Source organism: Balaenoptera borealis (assembly GCF_965194805.1).
Source record: "Balaenoptera borealis genome assembly, chromosome: 7".
Taxonomy (NCBI): Eukaryota; Metazoa; Chordata; class Mammalia; order Artiodactyla; family Balaenopteridae; genus Balaenoptera; species Balaenoptera borealis.
The window spans coordinates 62,066,631-62,085,960 of NC_138864.1; the positions used below are offsets into that span (position 1 = coordinate 62,066,631).

Below are 19,330 nucleotides of genomic sequence, written 5' to 3' on the forward strand. Positions count from 1 at the left end.
TTACTATTAAATATAACTTGTCTATTCTCAAGTTTCACTTGAAACCTGAGCCAGAATTGATATATATATAACTTTTTGTCCATACAGCAGTTTCATGCATAGTGCAGTGATTTTTGACTCAATCCTGTGTTCATTCCTTAGTTCAACCTGTTTTCCCTTTATATGGAATAAGGATAGTTTAGTTCTGTGGGAGACCTCCATGCCCACTCCTTGCTATCCAGTCTAGATGATAAAATCTATCATTTTAAATTCTGTTCCTAATACTCATAGGAGCTTTCACCAATTCCTTCTCATTTGCCCAAGGAAACCCAAATTCTGGAGGAATACAGCTGATCACCTAGTGTTCTATTCCCTATGACGTTACTCCTATTTCATCCCAACCACCAATATTCTCAAATTATTTCATTTGGTTACCAGTTCTCCAACATCCTTGAGTCATCCAAGGCCTAAATTCCTCCAATTTCTTTCATCTGAGCATTTTCTGCCCCTCTCTCTCCTAGAACTCCCCATTTTTCTCCCTTTATGGCATTAGTCACAATCTAATAATATACTGATCTGTGAGCTTCCAATTGAAAAAACTCAAACAAGGTATAGTCCAACATGCTCATATTAGGTAGCATTTGACAGCACTATAATTTGAGTCCAGTGCTTGAACTTCTCTATTTATACCCTTAGTTACTTGTCTGTCAAAGAACCCATACCAGAGGAAGAATTGTTCTTTCTCCTGTACAGTGTTATTTTCCATATTTGTGTATGATGTGGTCTTTGCCTGCCTCTTAATGTAGCCATAAGTATATGCAGGTGTAAAGATACCTTCACTGTGTCAAATTTCTTCCTTCCTCTTCAACCCACATTATTCTAATTTCTGACTGTAAAATGAGTCTAAAACTATTCTGGCCATCCATCCTAAATCCAACGGCACTCTTTTTAGTTGGATTCCCAAGGAGTAGAACGTGAACCGGGGATTTAGTTATGTGCGATATATAAAGAGAGGAATGTTTCTTTATTAAAAAAAGAAAATCTTTAAGGGAGGAGGAAGCAGAAGAGGAAAGAGGCAGGCTTTGAGCAAAGAAGTGGTCACGGAGAGAGTTTAAGCCTTGGCCTAAACCTTGGGGGCTCTGGCACAAAATCATACCATAGGATTTTTCTTAACTTAAAACAAGGGGCTGGCATTTTGTAACCCGTATCAGTCATTTATTAGCCGTGGCCTCCTGCAGGATAGGTGGTGCTCCCTGGAGAGCCTGCTGCAGTGAACAAAGGCTAATTCTGCAGAAAATGGGACAGATGGGAGTTCTCAGCACTCGACACTCAGAGCAGCTGAGGGTAGATTCCCTGGCCAGGTAACTAAGGATCTGCTTTGGACTACCAGCAGCATCTACTAGACACCCTTTCCAAGAATGATCTTTTTTGAATCCCCTGCAGCATTTGACAGTATTTGAAATGTCTGGCCTCATATGTCTGTCATCTAAGACATTTCTACTAGCTTTTCTTCTACCTCTTTGGCCACACTATCCATATTGCTAAATTCCTAGTCCTATTTCTGTTCTTAAATATGTTTAGGTTTCCGTCTTTTAACTCTATTCTAATGTCATTATGCTCTGTATAAATTACCTTATCCAATTTCATGACTACAACTACCACCTTTGAATATATCTAAGCTTGTTCTCCCTTACACCCTCTAGATCCGAATACTCAGCATCATGTTGTAAATTTCCTCTTGGGTATCCAACAGAGATCTGAAAGCCAACATACCAGGAACTGTACTGAACCTGTTTCTTGTTGAACTGTTCCCTGTGCTCATGGAATAATACCACTGTCATTCCTATCACTCACACTAAAATGGGGTATCTCTTTATCTCTAGCACCTAATTCAACTTGACATGTAGTAGGTGCTCAACAAATGTTTCCTGAGTTCATGAATAACATTTAGTCAGCTCTTTTACTCCCAACAGTCATCACTCTTTTTCCTGAGTCAAGAAGAAAATACATCAGACAGTGATACAAATATTAAATACAAATCAAAATGAATATGCAACAGGGAAGCTTATTTTTTTTAAATCATTGATAACCCATGATAATTGAATTTTATTGTTATAGGCTAATAAAATTGAGTTTAAAGTGTATAATGATGAGATAATATTAATGAATGTCAAATTAGCATTGTGTTTAGTTTCTGGAGTAGCATTTGAAGTATTTTATACTTATTACTAAATTTTGAAAAGCTTGTGATTGTTATGTTGTTGCAGTAATATAAAGTATCCAATAGATGGTACTGTAAAATGCCTAATATTTAAAATAAAGTGATATTGCAGGTAGAGAGTTTAAATGAACAGTTCAAAATTCTGGGGAGAATTAAGACATTTTCCTCTGGATATTAAATTATATTTAAAATCAGATTTTTAAGAATATAGCTTAAGTAATACAGTAGTCCATGTGAAATATTATAAATATTCTCTTAATTCTCAGAAAATGAAAACTGATGTTTACTACAAGATGCAATTTTAAAACTGTTGGTATTATATTAGAAATTTTTTTGTTCTTCTTGTGGTGATTACCATTAGTAAATGTGGTGTTTTAGTTAATGTTACTCAGATCACAGCATTTTCAGCAAGCAACTATAGTTGCATGTCTTTGTTACTGAAGTTCTAAAAAAACTTTTCATGTTCAAAATAAATCAGACCTGTCTGCAATAATCTCCCTTCTTGCTTAGCAAGAGTGAGTTCATTATTTCTTCAGTTTTTGGTCTTGCCTAAGACCAATCTAATATCTGAATGAAACATTATACCATTTTGTAAATATAACATACATTCAGAACGTTTAAGAATATACAATTTTATGGAGTTAAAATTTCTTAAAAAAACAAGCAAAACTTAGCAATAATTGACAGATTGGTTGGAGTTTGCTTCTAAAGCATATATTAAAAAGAGCAATTTGTAGATGGCTTAATTTATCTTAGAGCTCATTCAAAATTTCCACTGCATATTTATTTATAAGTATGAATACCAAATTTTGATTACCAGAATAAAGTTCTATAAAACCTACTTCTAAAGCTAAAGATGTCTGAAGAATTATGCAACAACACAGAAGGTTTGAAATTCTCTGTATATCTTACTATACAGAGATGCTACATAGCTTTAAAATTTTTTGCTACTGTTTATGATATTGCTCTTGAATAATGCTGAGTATTCCTTTGTATTATGGTTATTTATTAATTTATTCAATAAAATGTTATTGTATATGACAATATGACAGGTTTAAAGAAACCAAGATAAATAGCTTTTAGGAAGAATGATTTTATGTGAATCAGCAGCTTCCCATGGGACATGGATCATATGTCCTATGGCTTCCTTATGCATTTACTATTTTTTCCATGTTTTGTGTAATTGGAATGTGTGGTATGATACCATGCATACTGTTAAAAAGAATATATTCTTAGGTGCATAGGAATCTTCTGCTTAAAGAAAATATGAGATTGAAATAACTTGATCTAGCCTGAGTAACTGAGGCTATTTTCTCAATTATAAAAAAAAAAGTAGTTAGTGCTTTGGTAAGTCTAGACTTTCCCAACCATCATGTCCTAAGCCAGATCAGAGTAAATAGGTCAGACATGTAATAAAAAGGTATGAGATGAACAACTAATTACCTGAATACTTCAAGTAAAAATGACTTTTGTCCACCAAATATGTTCCATTTGATGGTAACAAATTTGTAGATTCATCAGGGAGTGGTGGGGCCTTTGGAATTTTACCCAGATTCTTTAAGATGTTTGTATTCATTGTGTATTATGTTCTCTTCAAAAACAATGGCACACTCTGACTCATTTACTCAGATTTCCTAGCATACTGGATATATGTAACATTACATGGCAAAGTTCCTACTTGAGCTAAATGGGTTTAAATATAAACTGTGCATGCAGATCTCAAGTGATAGTCTCTTAATAGATATCAGATACTCTTTATCGCTGCCCTCTTTTATTTCAGTAACATTTTAATTAATTCACACTGATTGAATAAATGTACATTGAGACTTGTTTCCTAATGAGGGCGCATTTAGAGGAAAGGTTTTGCATCATTCTGATATCCTGTGGGTAATTATATTCTAATTATATGGTCGGGGGAAAATAGTCTATAACTCAGTACTGATACTGTTCGTTGGACCCAATTAATTACATACACATAATGAAAGTTCATGATAAGGTTGACTGGCAGTCAGTGTAAAATTTTAACTCAATTGAATCTAAGCCTAATGTGAGTACAGAATTGGACTTTAACCCGGTTAGAAAATGCTTTGGTGTGAGATCAGTGGATATTTAGAGGGGCGAAGGATGAGAACAAATCTCATTATAACTTATTAGTTTTTAAATTCAAGGTCTTTTCCAAGATTGATGAAAATGAAAACTTAGCAGCATAATACTTTAATTCTAAATATTATTTTTAATATTCTTTCATTACCTTCAGTGATTTTTCTGTATTTTAGAAAGCAGTGGTACACTAACGATACAATGGTACATTTCTAGAACAGGTTCGTATATTTGTTGAGAGAAAAAATAGGCATAGCAGGGAGTATTATTGATTCATTTTATGAATGTAAATTCAGTAGGTACTAATCTATTCTATTAGGGTGCTTTTTTTTTCAAACCACCCACTGCATTTGGACTCCTGTGCCCAAAATTCACAAACAATTATATATACACACACATACCCATAAATAGGTAACTCTTAATTATCTATTTGTAAAGTAAGAGTTCCAAAGAATAATCTGAAAAAATAATAAGACATGTATGTTTCATTTTGAAATGCATTTTGGAATTATTTGAATCTGATATTTAAGAATTTTGCAGTACTTCAAACACAAAACTAAAGCCATGGTCTAAATATTGACTCCCATCCTTCCTTTACTCGTTGTTTCCCTTGCTCAGATTTTGGAAGAGACGGTCTCTAAGATTAAAGACACTGTCTTCTTCCAACCCTCTTCTCTTCTAAGCCTCTCCGCTCCCCCTCTCCTTTTGGTTCATTGCTTTCTGGCTTTGATCTCTTCTCCCCACCCCCTCCCTTTCCTTCCTTCTGTCTCTTCTAATAGCCCTCACATAGATGCTTTCATTAAAAGATAAATCTGCTGGGTCCCTCCTTATTAGCAACAAAAATATTTTCAGATGAAGAAAGTGCAGTCAGTCCTTTCTCGATGAGCCCTAAGCAGGCAGTGGAAATATTTGGGTTCTACAGTTAATAAAACAATTACCATTTATTGAGAACTTATTTGCTAGACATCCTTTTAATTCTAAAGGTGGGTATAATTATGATACTGCCTCTACATTTGAAGAGAGTAAAAAGCTTAGAGAGATTAAGAAATTTACCTAGAGTCACACAACCTGCAAGTGTCAGAAGCAATACCTGCCTTACACTGAATCCCATGCTTTAAACTTATCTTTTATGTTTGTGCTGCCACCCCCCCACCAAAATTGGTGAGGTATGAAATAAATTTAGGGGATCTAGACCTTCAAAAAAGGAATGGGAAGAAAAATAATGAAGTAAAGTAGAGGAGAATGGAAATGAAAAAAGAGAATAATAGATCAGAGAGTGGCGTGCACTGCGTAAGTTGTCTTTGTGAAATTATTTTACAAGTGTGTAAATATACAAATATTTATTGTGGATCACAGCCAGAAAGAAATTGAAGAACACTTCCGTAACCATATTGGCTTCTGATAATTTTACGAGACCTAACCAAGTAGGATAACATTTCTAATGGCTTTATTTCACTAGATAATCAAGTAGGCAAGACAATAACATTATTCTTGCTGATTGCTTTTATATGTAGAAATCTGTGTTTGAAATGATTTTAATATCGCTATTAGACATATTTTTAACATTTTTATTGAAAACATTTGGCACCACTTAAGTCTCCAAATGTCCACTGTACTTTCCCTGACGGTTCAATGTGCTTTCTTTCTGGACAGAGGCGTGAATGTTGAGGGAGCTATTAAAGGAGGGAGCCTCACACGCCCTTTTCTCTTCAGTATCTCCTGAACAAAACTCTGCAAATATGCATAAACAATCACATTAACAAGAGTAAGAATAGAACATTTTTGTGAGCAGTTATAAGAGTAGCAAAATCATCTCAGTTAAAAATGTTTTTTATCTTTAAATTTATGTTGGTGCAAGCTTCAAAATTTGGCTCCAGTGAGAAGTGGTTAGGCAAAGGATGCTGGATAAGATTACAATATGTGTGTTTTCTAAAACAATTTTTTATTGAAGTATAGTTGATTTACAATGCTGTTTTAGTTTCTGGTGTATAGCAACGTGATTCAGTTATATATATATATATATATATATATTTATTCAGTTATATATATTCATTATGTATAATGAATATATATATTCAATATATGTATTCTTTTTCATATGCTTTTCCCTTATGGTTTATTGCAGGATTTTGTTTTAAAGTCCTAAAATAGCATTTTTATTTTTTTAATTTTTTTCCATTTTATTATTTTTTTAACATCTTTATTGTAGTATAATTGCTTTACAATGTTGTGTTAGTTTCTGTTGTATAACGAAGTGAATCAGCTATATGTACACATATATCCCCATATCTCCTCCCTATCCCACCCCTCTAGGTGGTCACAGAGCACCGAGCTGATCTCCCTGTGCTATGCAGGTGCTTCCCACTAGCTATCTATTTTACATTTGGTAGTGTATATATGTCCATGCCACTCTCTCACTTCGTCCCAGCTTACCCTTCCCCCTCCCCGTGTCCTCAAGTCCATTCTCTACGTCTTCATCTTTATTCCTGTCCTGCCCCTAGGTTCATCAGAACCATGTTTTTTTTTAGATTCCATATATATGTGTTAGCATACGGTATTTGTTTTTCCCTTTCTGACTTACTTCACTCTGTATGACAGACTGTAGGTCCATCCACCTCACTACAAATAACTCAATTTCGTTTCTTTTTATGGCTAAGTAATATTCCATTGTATATATGTGCCACATCTTCTGTATCCATTCATCTGTTGATGGACACTTAGGTTGCTTCCATGTCCTGGCTATTGTAAATAGTGCTGCAATGAACATTGTGATACATGTCTCTTATTGAATTGTGGTTTTCTCAGGGTATATGCCCAGTAGTGGGATTGCTGGGTCGTATGGTAGTTCTATTTTTAGTTTTTTAAGGAACCTTCATACTGTTCTCCACGGTGGCTGTATCAATTTACATTCCCACCAACAGTGCAAGAGGGTTCCCTTTTCTCCACACCCTCTCCAGCATTTATTGTTTGTAGATTTTTTGATGATGGCCATTCTGACCAGTGTGAGGTGATAACCTCATTGTAGTTTCGATTTGCATTTCTCTAATGATTAGAAATGTTGAGCATCCTTTCGTGTGTTTGTTGGCAATCTATTGCAGGATATTGAATATAGCTCCCTGTGCTGTACAATAGGATCTTGCTTTTTATCTATTCTATATATAATAGTTTGCATCTGCTAGTCCCAAACTCCCAATCCAACCCTCCCCGCACATATTTATTAGATATGTCAAGGACCAGTTGAAAAGAAAAACAATTTATGTTTCTTCTAATTGATACACTTGTCATACACTGAAATAACCTTTGATTAAAGATGTTAATAAATGCAATAATAGTATAAAAATCACTTCTGATCCATTTCCTTTTAAAATTTGTATTGTGTTCAGATGTGTGACTGTACACACTTAAGGATGTGTGAAATCATAAAAGGTTAAAGAAATTATGAAGCTTCAATGTAAAAATAAAATTCATGGAAACCAAATATGTATTTAGTTTCTATACCTAGAGATGTCCTGGATACATTTTATTATCACGTGTGAGGAAGAAACAGCTTCCCCTCTTAGACTGAGGCAGTGCACCATTTTAGGAAGACAGTTGTTCTTTTCCCAAACCTGCTTTTCTGTCTCTCACTTTTTTTAATGCCAGGGATATCCAGTTATATAAGGAAAAGAAGCTGCTTTAAATAGTTTTATTTGACCAGTTTATGTTTATCATGACACTGGAAGTTATTGTCTTCAGCTACTCCATACTGATATCCAAGCCTGTCAGAACAGGTAATACTTTGTGGTTTTTAAATATTTAGAGTGTTCATCAACATTTAAACTAATTTTATTTCCAACTTGCTTAAAAAATGAGACATGGCTGAAAAGAAACTTTTAAAAAAAAGTTCTTGTTGAACCCTGCTGTTCTTTTAATAAATGAAGCCTGCAAAAGGAAGCAATAGATTTGGATTCTGCCACTAACTTAATTTTCTTGGCTAGTCATCTAAACTTTCTGATTCTCAGTTTTCCAATCTGGAAAATGGGATTTCTTGTTTTACTGGGAGGATTAAATGAGACCATAAACATGAAAGCAATTTTTTAAAAATATGAACATCTTTATATAGGTAGAAGGTATAATTCTGTTAATTTTTCTTGAAATAACTGATGACCCTTTTAATGTGAGTACTATACTCTTATTATAGTTAAACTAAGTCAAACCTCTAATAATCTCTCCATCAAAGATTTTTTTCTTTGTCCTATGACAATTTGAATTAAATTGTCAATTTAAAATGATTACATGTTAGGAAATATGAAGACAAGAGATATCTCAATACTTAAGAATAATAGGACTTTTAAAAATTCTTGATATTAGGTTAAACTTAATAAGTGCCCTGAAGGCAAATGCATCTTTTAAACTAATTATCTGTACTGTGTATTCTATTTAATATTAAAATGATACTGATTAAATAAAATCAATCACATTCCTCTGTAGTCACACCTCACATTTGATTAAATAAAAAAATACACACTTCCTATATTAATTCTGATTAAAAATACATTACATTTAGAATTACACACTCGTGATAATTTTCAAAAAACTGAAACATTTACTCTGTTCATCCTTGATATTTAAAAATTATACACGGAAGAATAAAAAAGAAGTATGTAATTTCTGAATTTGTTTTCTGTCAACCTGCTTCTTTTTCTTTTGCCCAGATGCCGTGGTTTTCGTATTGTAACTCAGGGTTAGGCTACTGAAGAGCAGGTTAATTTAATGTATACTCTTTGCCTACATATGTTGATTGAAAGTGAGCTCATATATATGTTCTTCTCATCCCCCTTATTCTTGGAATGAATTTCTCGTGTTGCTCTCAGACGGCTGAGGATTACTGGAGAAATTCTCAGAGCTGGTGGCTTTCTCTCTTACATATTTATTACTTCTAGTTCCAGCTGAGCCCTTAATTTCACTTGATCCTGTTACTCATCAGCTGCTTTCCCATTCTCAGAGAAGTAGTGACAAAATCGCTACTATTTTCTTACTTTCTTCATCTTGCTACCTCTCTGCCAATTTCGCGCTCTCTCCGTAGATAACTCATATCACCACTACTCTGAGAAAAACGAAGCCTGCAAACATGAATATCTGTAAATTACAGATTCTCTATGAAAGTGGTAGCAAAATGGCAGCCAGGCTTCAATTTCATCCCATCGTGTTTCTGTGGGGGATGCCTTACAGTGGGATTTTTATTATCCAACTTGGCACAGTCTTTGCCTTTTGTGGCATTGGGCCCATTTGTATTACCGTCTTGGCCCCTGTACATTTTTGCATTTGAAACCCCTGTGAATACAAACTCAGAACTCTTTTTCCATCATTAGACACTCCCTCAAAATGAACAGATTTGGAAAAGGCTGATACCTGACTATATGATCTTCTGCCTCATCTGAAACATTATTTTTTTAAGGAACCCCTTTTATCGTTTATCTTGAAATGGTCCCTCTCTGTCTCTCTCTGCTTCTTTTTCCCAGCAACCTAGATGCTTACCTATATTTCTTTATAAGATGTTACGGAAAAACCCGAACAACGTTTTTGGCCAGCCCAATACGCACACACACACACACACACACACACACACACATATTTTATTTCGTTGTAGAAACATTTTTGCACTCTTTTAGGAATAAGTGGATGTATAAAAAAGTTAGAAAGGGAGATCAGTTTTTCTCCCAAATTTCATTACAAAAATTCTCAAACAAAATACAGTGAATACAGTATATCCTGAACCTATATGAAGTAATTATTATTTTTCAATCATTCTTTATATATATATGTATATATATATGACTATGTATGCATGTATATACATTTTTACAATATACACATAATATATAATTTATTAAGTTGGACCTTTTGAAAGTAAATTGCAGGTAGTAAGACACATCAGCAGGCACATTATAAGAACAATTTTCTATACATTTACAATACTATTATCACACCTGAAAATATTAACTATTCCACAATATCAGTAGTTATTCTTTCTATATTCATATGCCCATAATTAGCTCAAAAGTATCCTTTATTGATTTATTTTATTTTATTTTTTGGTGGTAGTGGTGGGGTGGACAGGAGCTATTTGAAATTCTTGCACCACAATTGGTTGTTAGTCTGAATAATGTGGTAACTATAGTCTTTTCACTTGGCTTTCTATTGACTTGCTCTGTACAGACATATGCACAGTGAGCGTTGACGCTTCCCAAGGTAGAAGGCATCTGAGACTCATGCCCTAGAAACTGCCTGATGGGCATCTTAGTTTGATTGCTTGAGAGTCCCTGGTCAATGGCATAGGATAGGATAAGGCACTTAATCTGGATGTGAGGAGATCAAATATTTGTGTATTATGATAAAGATGGAAGGGCTACATTCATGTCTTTAAATGTTTATTTAGGTCTAAACTTCAACCAAGAAATAAGAAAGAAAGAAGGCTGACCAGCTTTGAGCTGGTCCCCACTGAAGCAAACGCAGACATTTCCCCCACCACCCTTTGCCCCAGGTGTTGTATAGACTGGCTTGGACTCAGAAGTCGAGAATATTACTGACATCAGAAGCTTTCAACGAAAGTTCTACCAAACCTGTTGTCAGTGCATCTGAGAAACAACAGCAATGGCCCTCATAGGCTTCTCCTGTTAATGGGATAGTTGACTCAGGTTCATCCTCCCAGACTTCATGATTTTTTTTACTAAAAATCTGTTGCTGCAGTATTTTTTACTTATATTATGGAAATATATTCTAAATAGAGTTGTATTCCTGGACACTAATTTTCTCTAGGGTCTGTTCCACTTTTGGGTGCATTGGATCCTTTTACTCCATCTCTGTACAAGCAGCCATGAAGCCTCACATGGAGCTATTTATTCTTTTGGGTTTTGTTCCCTTCCTGGAGTTCTACTGGGTAAGGGAGTAAACTAATAACTGTGCTCTCAGATCTTTCATTCTCATTTTGGGAGTCTCACACACATAGCTTGGTCCAGGAGAGGAAACTCAAATATACTGACTGCTCTCTTCTTTCTAGAGACACACAATATCTAAGGACTAGCTTCCCCTCCACCTTTCCTACTCCCCGCAACCAAGGAAAATCTTTATCTAGTATTGAGTGTGATTTATCACCTATTCTTCCAAATTTGTGTTTTATGTTATGAAGTCCCACAGGACACAGGCTTTTGGAGTTTGGTAACCTTTTCTCTGCTTCTTGCCAGAAAAAAACTTTCCCAATGTGACTTAGAAAAGGAAGGGTGGTGGGGAATTGAAGACATGCTGTCATGAAGACTGGTTTTAGTGTATTTAACCTAATCTTTTAATAATAATACTCTCAAGTAGAATTTTGCTACTTATTTAATTATCTTTTTATTTTTTACTGCTATTAATGGAATATATATTTTTTATTTCCAGAATATCACAAAATAAAATCAGCACCATAAGCTATGTCTACATCAAAAGACACTGAGTATTTGTAGAAAGGATTGAAAGTTGGACTAGAAAGTGAAATAGTGGGCTGTGTAAATGGGCAACTTAAAAAATTAGTAAGAATAGTTTATGAAGGATAATGGAACTTGGAGATGAGTTCTCATTCCAAAATACGAATGTAATACATCAGTATTATTGTAGAGAGGTCTGTGAAGCTGGCCAAAGATTAGTCTACTTTAAGTATATGAAATTGTATTTTGGATAAGTAATTCTACAGTCTAATCCCCTCTGCATTAGAGTGTTCCTTATTTCATGAAAGGATTTTGGTTTATTAATGAAAGTAAGCAGAAAAATTATGACAAGGAAATGTATTTGTAATGTATTCATTTATTTCATACGTGTGTAGTGATATAAGAACCTTCACTGGTACTTGTTTTCAGTTTGACTTTTTTTTTTTTCAGCTTTAATATGAACTTCTCTTTTTTCAGCAGACTCTGCCCACTTCAGGAGTTTCAGTCCCTGAGGTGCGTAAGCAAAGGTTTTCACACTTGCAATTATAGGTCATTTATATATCTTGTATTGTTATAAAGAACATTTTGGGCTGTATCAGTGACATACTAATATTAATTTGTATGCTTTATTTTTTCTCATATTTTGATATTTGGAATTGGAATCTTTGTATTTTCATGATGGGATAGACTTGCAGCCTTTATAATCAACATTTGTGACAAGCATTAGGGAAACAAGAAGTTAAATGGCACAAAGTATGCAGGAAAAAATAAAGGTTACTTTGCAGAGTTTTGACCAGTGTATAAGAATAGCATTATTCCTCTTTGTCACATTTAAACCTTGCAGAAAACCCAAACAGTTCACTCCTCTAAGCCATTAAAATGTAGCTTTCCATGATAGTAAATTGAGAAACTCTTGCTCACTTTGAAGTCCTCATCACTTTTAAAAGAGTACATCTACATTAATCACTTAGCATATGACATTGCATAGAAAGTCATTGGAATATATAAAATAAAAAAAATAAAATATAGTCACAAAGTAAATGACTTTGATTTTGAAAATAAATGTAGGCATTGCCGCAACATTTATTTTCAGTAAAGTGTTAACTTTACCTTTTAATTAATGAAGCAAAGCCTCCACATTGTTCTGTGACAATATCCCATTCAGTTGCTGTTATCTCTAAAGGATATCCTCAGATGGTATTGTTTCGCTTGAAGTTATAATTTGAATCTGCTTGCTTAGAAAATATTACTCATAATATCAGAATACTATATGAGTATGATTTATTTAGAGGATAGCATAATTGCACAAAAATGTAATAACCTCTCTTCCTTCCCCCTAAAACGTTTCCTAATCAGTGTAGACTGCCTCATTAAAATTTTTTAAAATTTCATTTTGTAACCATAGATATACTTACAAATATACTAGGAGCTATGCTTGAAATATAATGTTTCTACTCTAAGAGAGATATTAAACTGTTTTTATATTCTTTAAGTCAGTTGATACCATTATTATCATAATTATTATAAAGTAGACATGTTAAATTACACACTCAGGTGACAAATGTATTAGGAAAGTTTATTATTTAGGCTAATTATTTAAGTGTCAGAGAATTAACTTTATATGTTAAGATCCTTGAGTTTATTTTTGCCCCTATCATAGCTCATCAAATGATTAACTGAGAGATTTAAAGTTTTCTCTTTAGACTTGTTAATCTCAAAATGTCTCCCATATTTAGTTAAATAATTTGTATTATTATAGATTGAATAAATAGAACAAAACTGCTGTTTTCAAAACATGCTTTTTTCATTTATCAAAAAAACCTTTTTTTTTGTCTGCTATAAAGTTTTTAAAAGTCTTCCTATACTGTTTTTTGTTTGTTTGTTTTGTTTTGTTTTGGCAAGCTGTATTGGTTTACATTAACTTAAACTTTCTACCATGTCTGAAATCATTATATAAGCTTTTTTCAACTATGTTGTTCCAAAAATTTCTTTAAGCACATGTATAGATATATGCATGGGTGACTGTGTGAATACACACACACACACACACACACACACACACACGCACGCAAGAAGCCTTATATACCACCATCAAGAACAATTGCTTTTTGGTTAATTGAAAATGTGGTTAAAGTGTATGTGGGGGAACTTATAGAAAAATATGTATATACCTTAAACATTTTACTTAAAATATGTAAATGTATGTTCATTGGCTAAACTTTTCACATAGGATCAAGGGTTTTTCTATGTGGATACATCTATTATTTGGAAATGGCTATACCCTTTCTTGCATATAGCACAGCCTTAACACCCTTGATAAGTTTCAATTATCAATTGTTTTAAAGTATAACAAAAGCATTCCTTATTTTGTGAAAAGATATTTGTTTATTAATGAAAGTAATTGCTTTCAATTACTTTCAATTGTTTTAAAGTATAAGAAAAACTCACAGGCATCTGCAAAGCAATTTGAATGTAAAAAAAATATCTCTCAGTTTCTGTTATTAATTCTCAAATCTTTTAGTCATGTGTCATGTGTCCAGCCCAACTTGACTGCTCTTCCTACACACACACACACACACACACACACACACACACACATCTTGTTTTATTGTGCCTTTCCCAAGGATGCAAGTAATTTTTCATGGAAACAACTTATTTTACATTTAAAACTCAGTAGTTTGAGTGCTAATTAAATTACACAGTACCAATAATAAAATAAATTCTACTTAGAACTTGCATAAACGGATTGGGGACTACATAGAAATCACTAGGTTAAGCATTTAACTCAACTGGCAGAAAGAGATGATGAGTATGAATATACAAGAGGGATGCCTCTTGGCTTTTAAGCTTCGGCTTATTGTGGCCATCAATTATTATGGTTTACAAAGGGAATGGAGAGTGAGTAAGGTTGAGGTCCATACACTCACACGTAATTTTATAGTGGCCCAACCATGTGCTAGTAAACACAGCCCAAATAAATGATTTTGACATGGACCTTCCCATTCCTAAATTTCATTTCTTCCAATCAGGATTTCTTGAACAGAAATCTTGTAAGTGGTTCACACTCAGTATGAAATTATCCTAGGAGAGAATATGCACATCATGTGTGATGTATGAAAACCAGGGCTGTGGATCAAGATATAAAGTATACCTTCAGGCTGAGTTGGTGAGTAGCACCTGCAAGTACTTTAAGACTAGGATTGACTCTGTCTAGTTTGTTGTCTTCTATCCTCCTACAGAAGACTCAGATTATCACAACAGTTATCCCAAGTTATGGTGACATAGTGGACAAACAAATAAAATACTATAAAGTAAATAGAGTACTTCTTCACAACACCTATCTTTACTATAATCCAAGCAGTGTACCTGTTAAACTTAATGATAAAATATACCAATTTCTTTTATATTTTAAAAATTACTGCCATTTCCTGAGTGCCTAATTTATTCTGGTACCTTCATCGACATTTTCTCAATTTGTCATCACATGAACCCTCCCATTTTATAGGTTAATTAAATGATGGCTTAGAGATAGTAAATAACATGCCCAAGTCTTTACAGAGACAAAGCTAGAATTCGGCCTCCAAGCCCATATTTTTGTCTCTGCCCAAAGTAATTTTTGTTTTTGTTTTTGAATAAGTACTTATTTAACTGATTAAAAAGAAATGGAAATCTTTATATCATTTATTACAGTTATGTTTAAAACTCTATAAAAGTATTTCTAAAAATCAAGACTACTTTGCTACTCAGCCATGTGTCGCTGCAACTTCTAAGGATTTCTAGTAAATTTAGAGCCTTTGCCATTTTTGAAATGAATTAATGTTTCTCAGCAGGAAAATGTTCAAATCCCATAATAAGGTTACGATAATTAAAGGTGCAGCTGTCACTAAGTTGGTTTCTTGGAGCTCGTAACTTGTATAAGCCCAGATGAACATGGTAACACTCCTGCTTCAGGAAGATCTTTTATATCGTGAATATCCAAGTGTTCCTCAGGTTAAAATTCTAGGGTTCCTGGGAAATTCTTGGGGCCTAGTTCCAGTGGCTGAATGGGCTAAGTCTCCATTCGGGCAAGCGGTGCAGTAGCAGAAAAAGCAAGTTCCAGGGTTCCAGTAAAGGATGCTCGTGGCAGCCAAGCACCGCCTGCCCCCACCCTTTGTGGCTTTGTACCAATAGAGGTGCTTTGCTGCTGCCCATCTCTCATGCTGAGGTTGGACAAAAAGAAGAAAACCCTGTGCTTGAGGTAATCATGACTTGCTGCTTGTCGTTTGTGAGTGATCGATAACAGCAGGCTTAAGTATCGTGATAAGCATCCCTTTTGTGAAAGCAGTTTTCAACAACTTACAAATACTCTACTTCTGAGAATCAGCATGATATAGAAAAAGACTTTTTTTAGAGCACATATTTAAAGTGCCATCTTTTTATTTCATTTATTTCATCTTTCTGTTTTCTGTGAATGGCCTTTCAGCTTTTCTTCTCTGTTCATTATGATGATTATTCTTTTGGAATTCTAATACAATATATTCCCCAGTTAAGATCTGTTGTGCTACTTGTAGAGTCTAAGGATCACAAAACATTGAATTCTGTATTTTAAATGTCTGCATAGCAAACACAAATGGTTGATATTTGAAAATGCTGAAATATCAATAACTGTATTTTATATTTTGTTGTTATATGTTCTATATTCTTTCATGATTTTTTTGTTAGAGTAACCCTTTTCAGTGTTTGAATAATTTCTATTGATTAAAGCAATCATTTTCCAACTCTTTATATTTGGGATAATTTATCTAGCAGAAGAAAATTTGCCTTAATTATAACAAAGTAATTTATTTTGTGATTTAGAGCCCGAAAACTTAGAGAAAAGAACTGACGGTGATGTGATAAGCACTGCCCCCTATTATCAGAGATCAATTTTATCCTGAATAAAGGTGCAAAATAATGCTGGTGAGCTCTTCCTGAAACTTTTCAATAACTTCAACATAGGAAGTAACTTTCTTAAATATCATCATAGAACTTAGTCAGTCAGGGTGAATTAACCCCCAGAAGAGGCCAGTGAAATTTTTGTGAACATCAGATTTTTCAAAGATGCAATTGCTTCACCCTTCCTGTCCCTCATATAAAATAGGAAAGAAGTAAAGATTTTCTTAGTGGAAATAGGAAAAAGTATCCAACTACCCTCCTGTTAGCTTATGCTGCTTAAGTAAAATAGTGAATAGCTCAGAGAGACTTCCATACAATTTGGAAATAAACATAAAACAAATGAGTATAATAAAAAGAAAACCATGGGAAAAATTAAATGATTATGAGTCTCTCCTGTTTTTAAATTGTCAGCCTTGATTAATTCCACAAATTCTACCCGCTAAGCATATTTCCCTCAAACAAAGAAACCACTTGCTTTTCTTGATTGTGTGTGTGTGTGTGTGTGTGTGTTTAAATAAATGTAAGTTTTAGTATTATCCAGATTATATAATAAAATTCACCTGCCAATGGATAGACTGAAGATTTTTTTATTAACTTGGTATATACCTCTTATGAGTCTAGATTTCAAAAAGAAAATCTTATCAATTGAAAACACAATTTAGAGTTTTAAAATTTCTTTTTATATTTCACAGTTGCTACTAGAAAGCATTACTTTAGTTTAATCCACAATTTACTCAGAGGGATGACTCCCTGGAGAGACATGAAACCACTTAATCAAGTGCTATCTGCTAGCTGGAGATTCTCACCACACAGGAGTCTCCCTAGCCATCTGCATAGCTAAGAATAAAATAATATTAATAGATAATTTGGTAACTCTTTACAGACATATACTTACATGTCTTAAATTTCCAGAATTACATTTATAAACAGTCTGGTCAAAAATACCAAGTTCCAATGTGACTAAAATTTTATTTGAGTTCTTATAACCTAAGAACTTAAATTTTATTTAGTTCTTATAACCTAAGCATTTAGGAATTAAATACTAAATAACAATTGTTGGATTACATGGCAGAATATAAGACATATAAGCTAAGTTATAACTTTCTATAGTTATAGATTGTAGATTTTTCTATAAAATTTTCTATAAAATTTTTCCTTCTATAAAAAATGTAGATTTTTATAGAACATTGTTCCCATGTTTTATTTTATTTACCTCCATGCTAGAACCCAGAAAAAAATTATTCCCATACCCACCAACAGTGTCACATGCTTGCACTCAGCACAAGCTGCTATGGATTTTCTAATATAAACATTGAGCTTTACTTATTTAAACATATGCCTGTTGTAACTAGTGGATTTTTTCATATATATGTATTTGGAAATATAACAAACATTTTGCATAATGGTGACATTAATGAGCACCCTAATGGGAGAACCATACCTATTTTACATAATTCACAATAACTTTCATTTATTGAGCACATACACAAATATAGGCACAATATTAGAACTTTATACATTTTCTGTCAAGCCATACACAACTTTGAGAAATAGGTATTACTAACTCCATTTTGAATAAGAGTACGTTCTCTAAGTCTACATAGTATTTAAGTAGCAGAGATGGGATTCCACTTGGGATGTCTGATTCCAAACCTCATCCTATAATTCACTCATTTATGCATTATACCCTTAACTATCTATGGACAAAATGTTATTTGCAAGCTTAGAAAAAATGATCTATTTTTTAAAATATCAATATTTTTGCCAGAAATTATGCTTATATGAAAGTACATCATTTTCCAAAGAATTTGAATTTCAGGAATCCTATTACACCATCCATTTTCAGCCACACAAAAAATATATTCAGTATTTTTGCACCATGAAATTGCAAGGACTATAAAAGGACTATACTGATTAGCATTTATTTTGGTCTGAGACGTTTTCTGTTCCATCTGGCCCTAATATATTTTAAAAGAGCTTTACTTTTCAAATATTTCCACTTAAAAATATTTTCCTAAATTACAGTAATTGAAAAGTAATCGACAAGATACATGTAAATATAGGAACAGAAATGTATATATATCTGAATAAGTGATAGGAAATAGGTGGCACTCAAACTTTTAAGCACACATGGCAGACATTGCTAATTGATCAGGACAATTTTTCACAACAAACGTAGACATGCCCCAGGAGTCCTTCTCAACACAATATTTCAGGCACTTTAAAATTTTTGATTTTTTAGTGTTAAGATTAATTTATTTCCGCATTCATTTATGGTGATTTTATCAGGCACTGACCTAGGTAGGATCTGACGTGAAACAGTACACACACACACACACACACACACACACACACACACAGAGGAATAGAGTAACCTGTGTAACATTTGACCAGGAGCAAGAGGAACAGTCCAGCAGAGTTCAGAGTGGTTGCAAGATCTTTGTGTTAAGAGCACAAATGTTGTGATCAAGAAACAAAGGTGAGGTAGTTGTAGCTGGAGTGGAGTAAAAAGGGATAAGTGTGGCTGTTATATAGAAAATTGACCGTAGGGAGACAAAAGATGGAAGCTGTTTGGTCCATTAAGGTGATGGCTACGATAATTAAGGCAAATAAGATGACGGGTGCTTAAACCATGTAATGATGGATGTGGTGAATAATCGTCTAGTTTGGGATT

At 33.6% G+C, this 19,330-nt stretch overlaps 1 protein-coding gene across 3 annotated transcripts in view; it reads left to right on the forward strand.

Moving 5' to 3' along the window:
- DGKB (diacylglycerol kinase beta) overlaps nucleotides 1-19,330 on the forward strand; it is a 943,764-nt gene that overhangs the window by 483,943 nt on the left and 440,491 nt on the right. For all 3 annotated transcript variants that reach the window (XM_082398294.1, XM_082398295.1, XM_082398296.1), the window contains one exon: nucleotides 12,220-12,255. In XM_082398294.1, coding sequence (XP_082254420.1) covers nucleotides 12,220-12,255 — 36 coding nt within the window. The remainder of the gene's footprint in view (nucleotides 1-12,219; nucleotides 12,256-19,330) is intronic.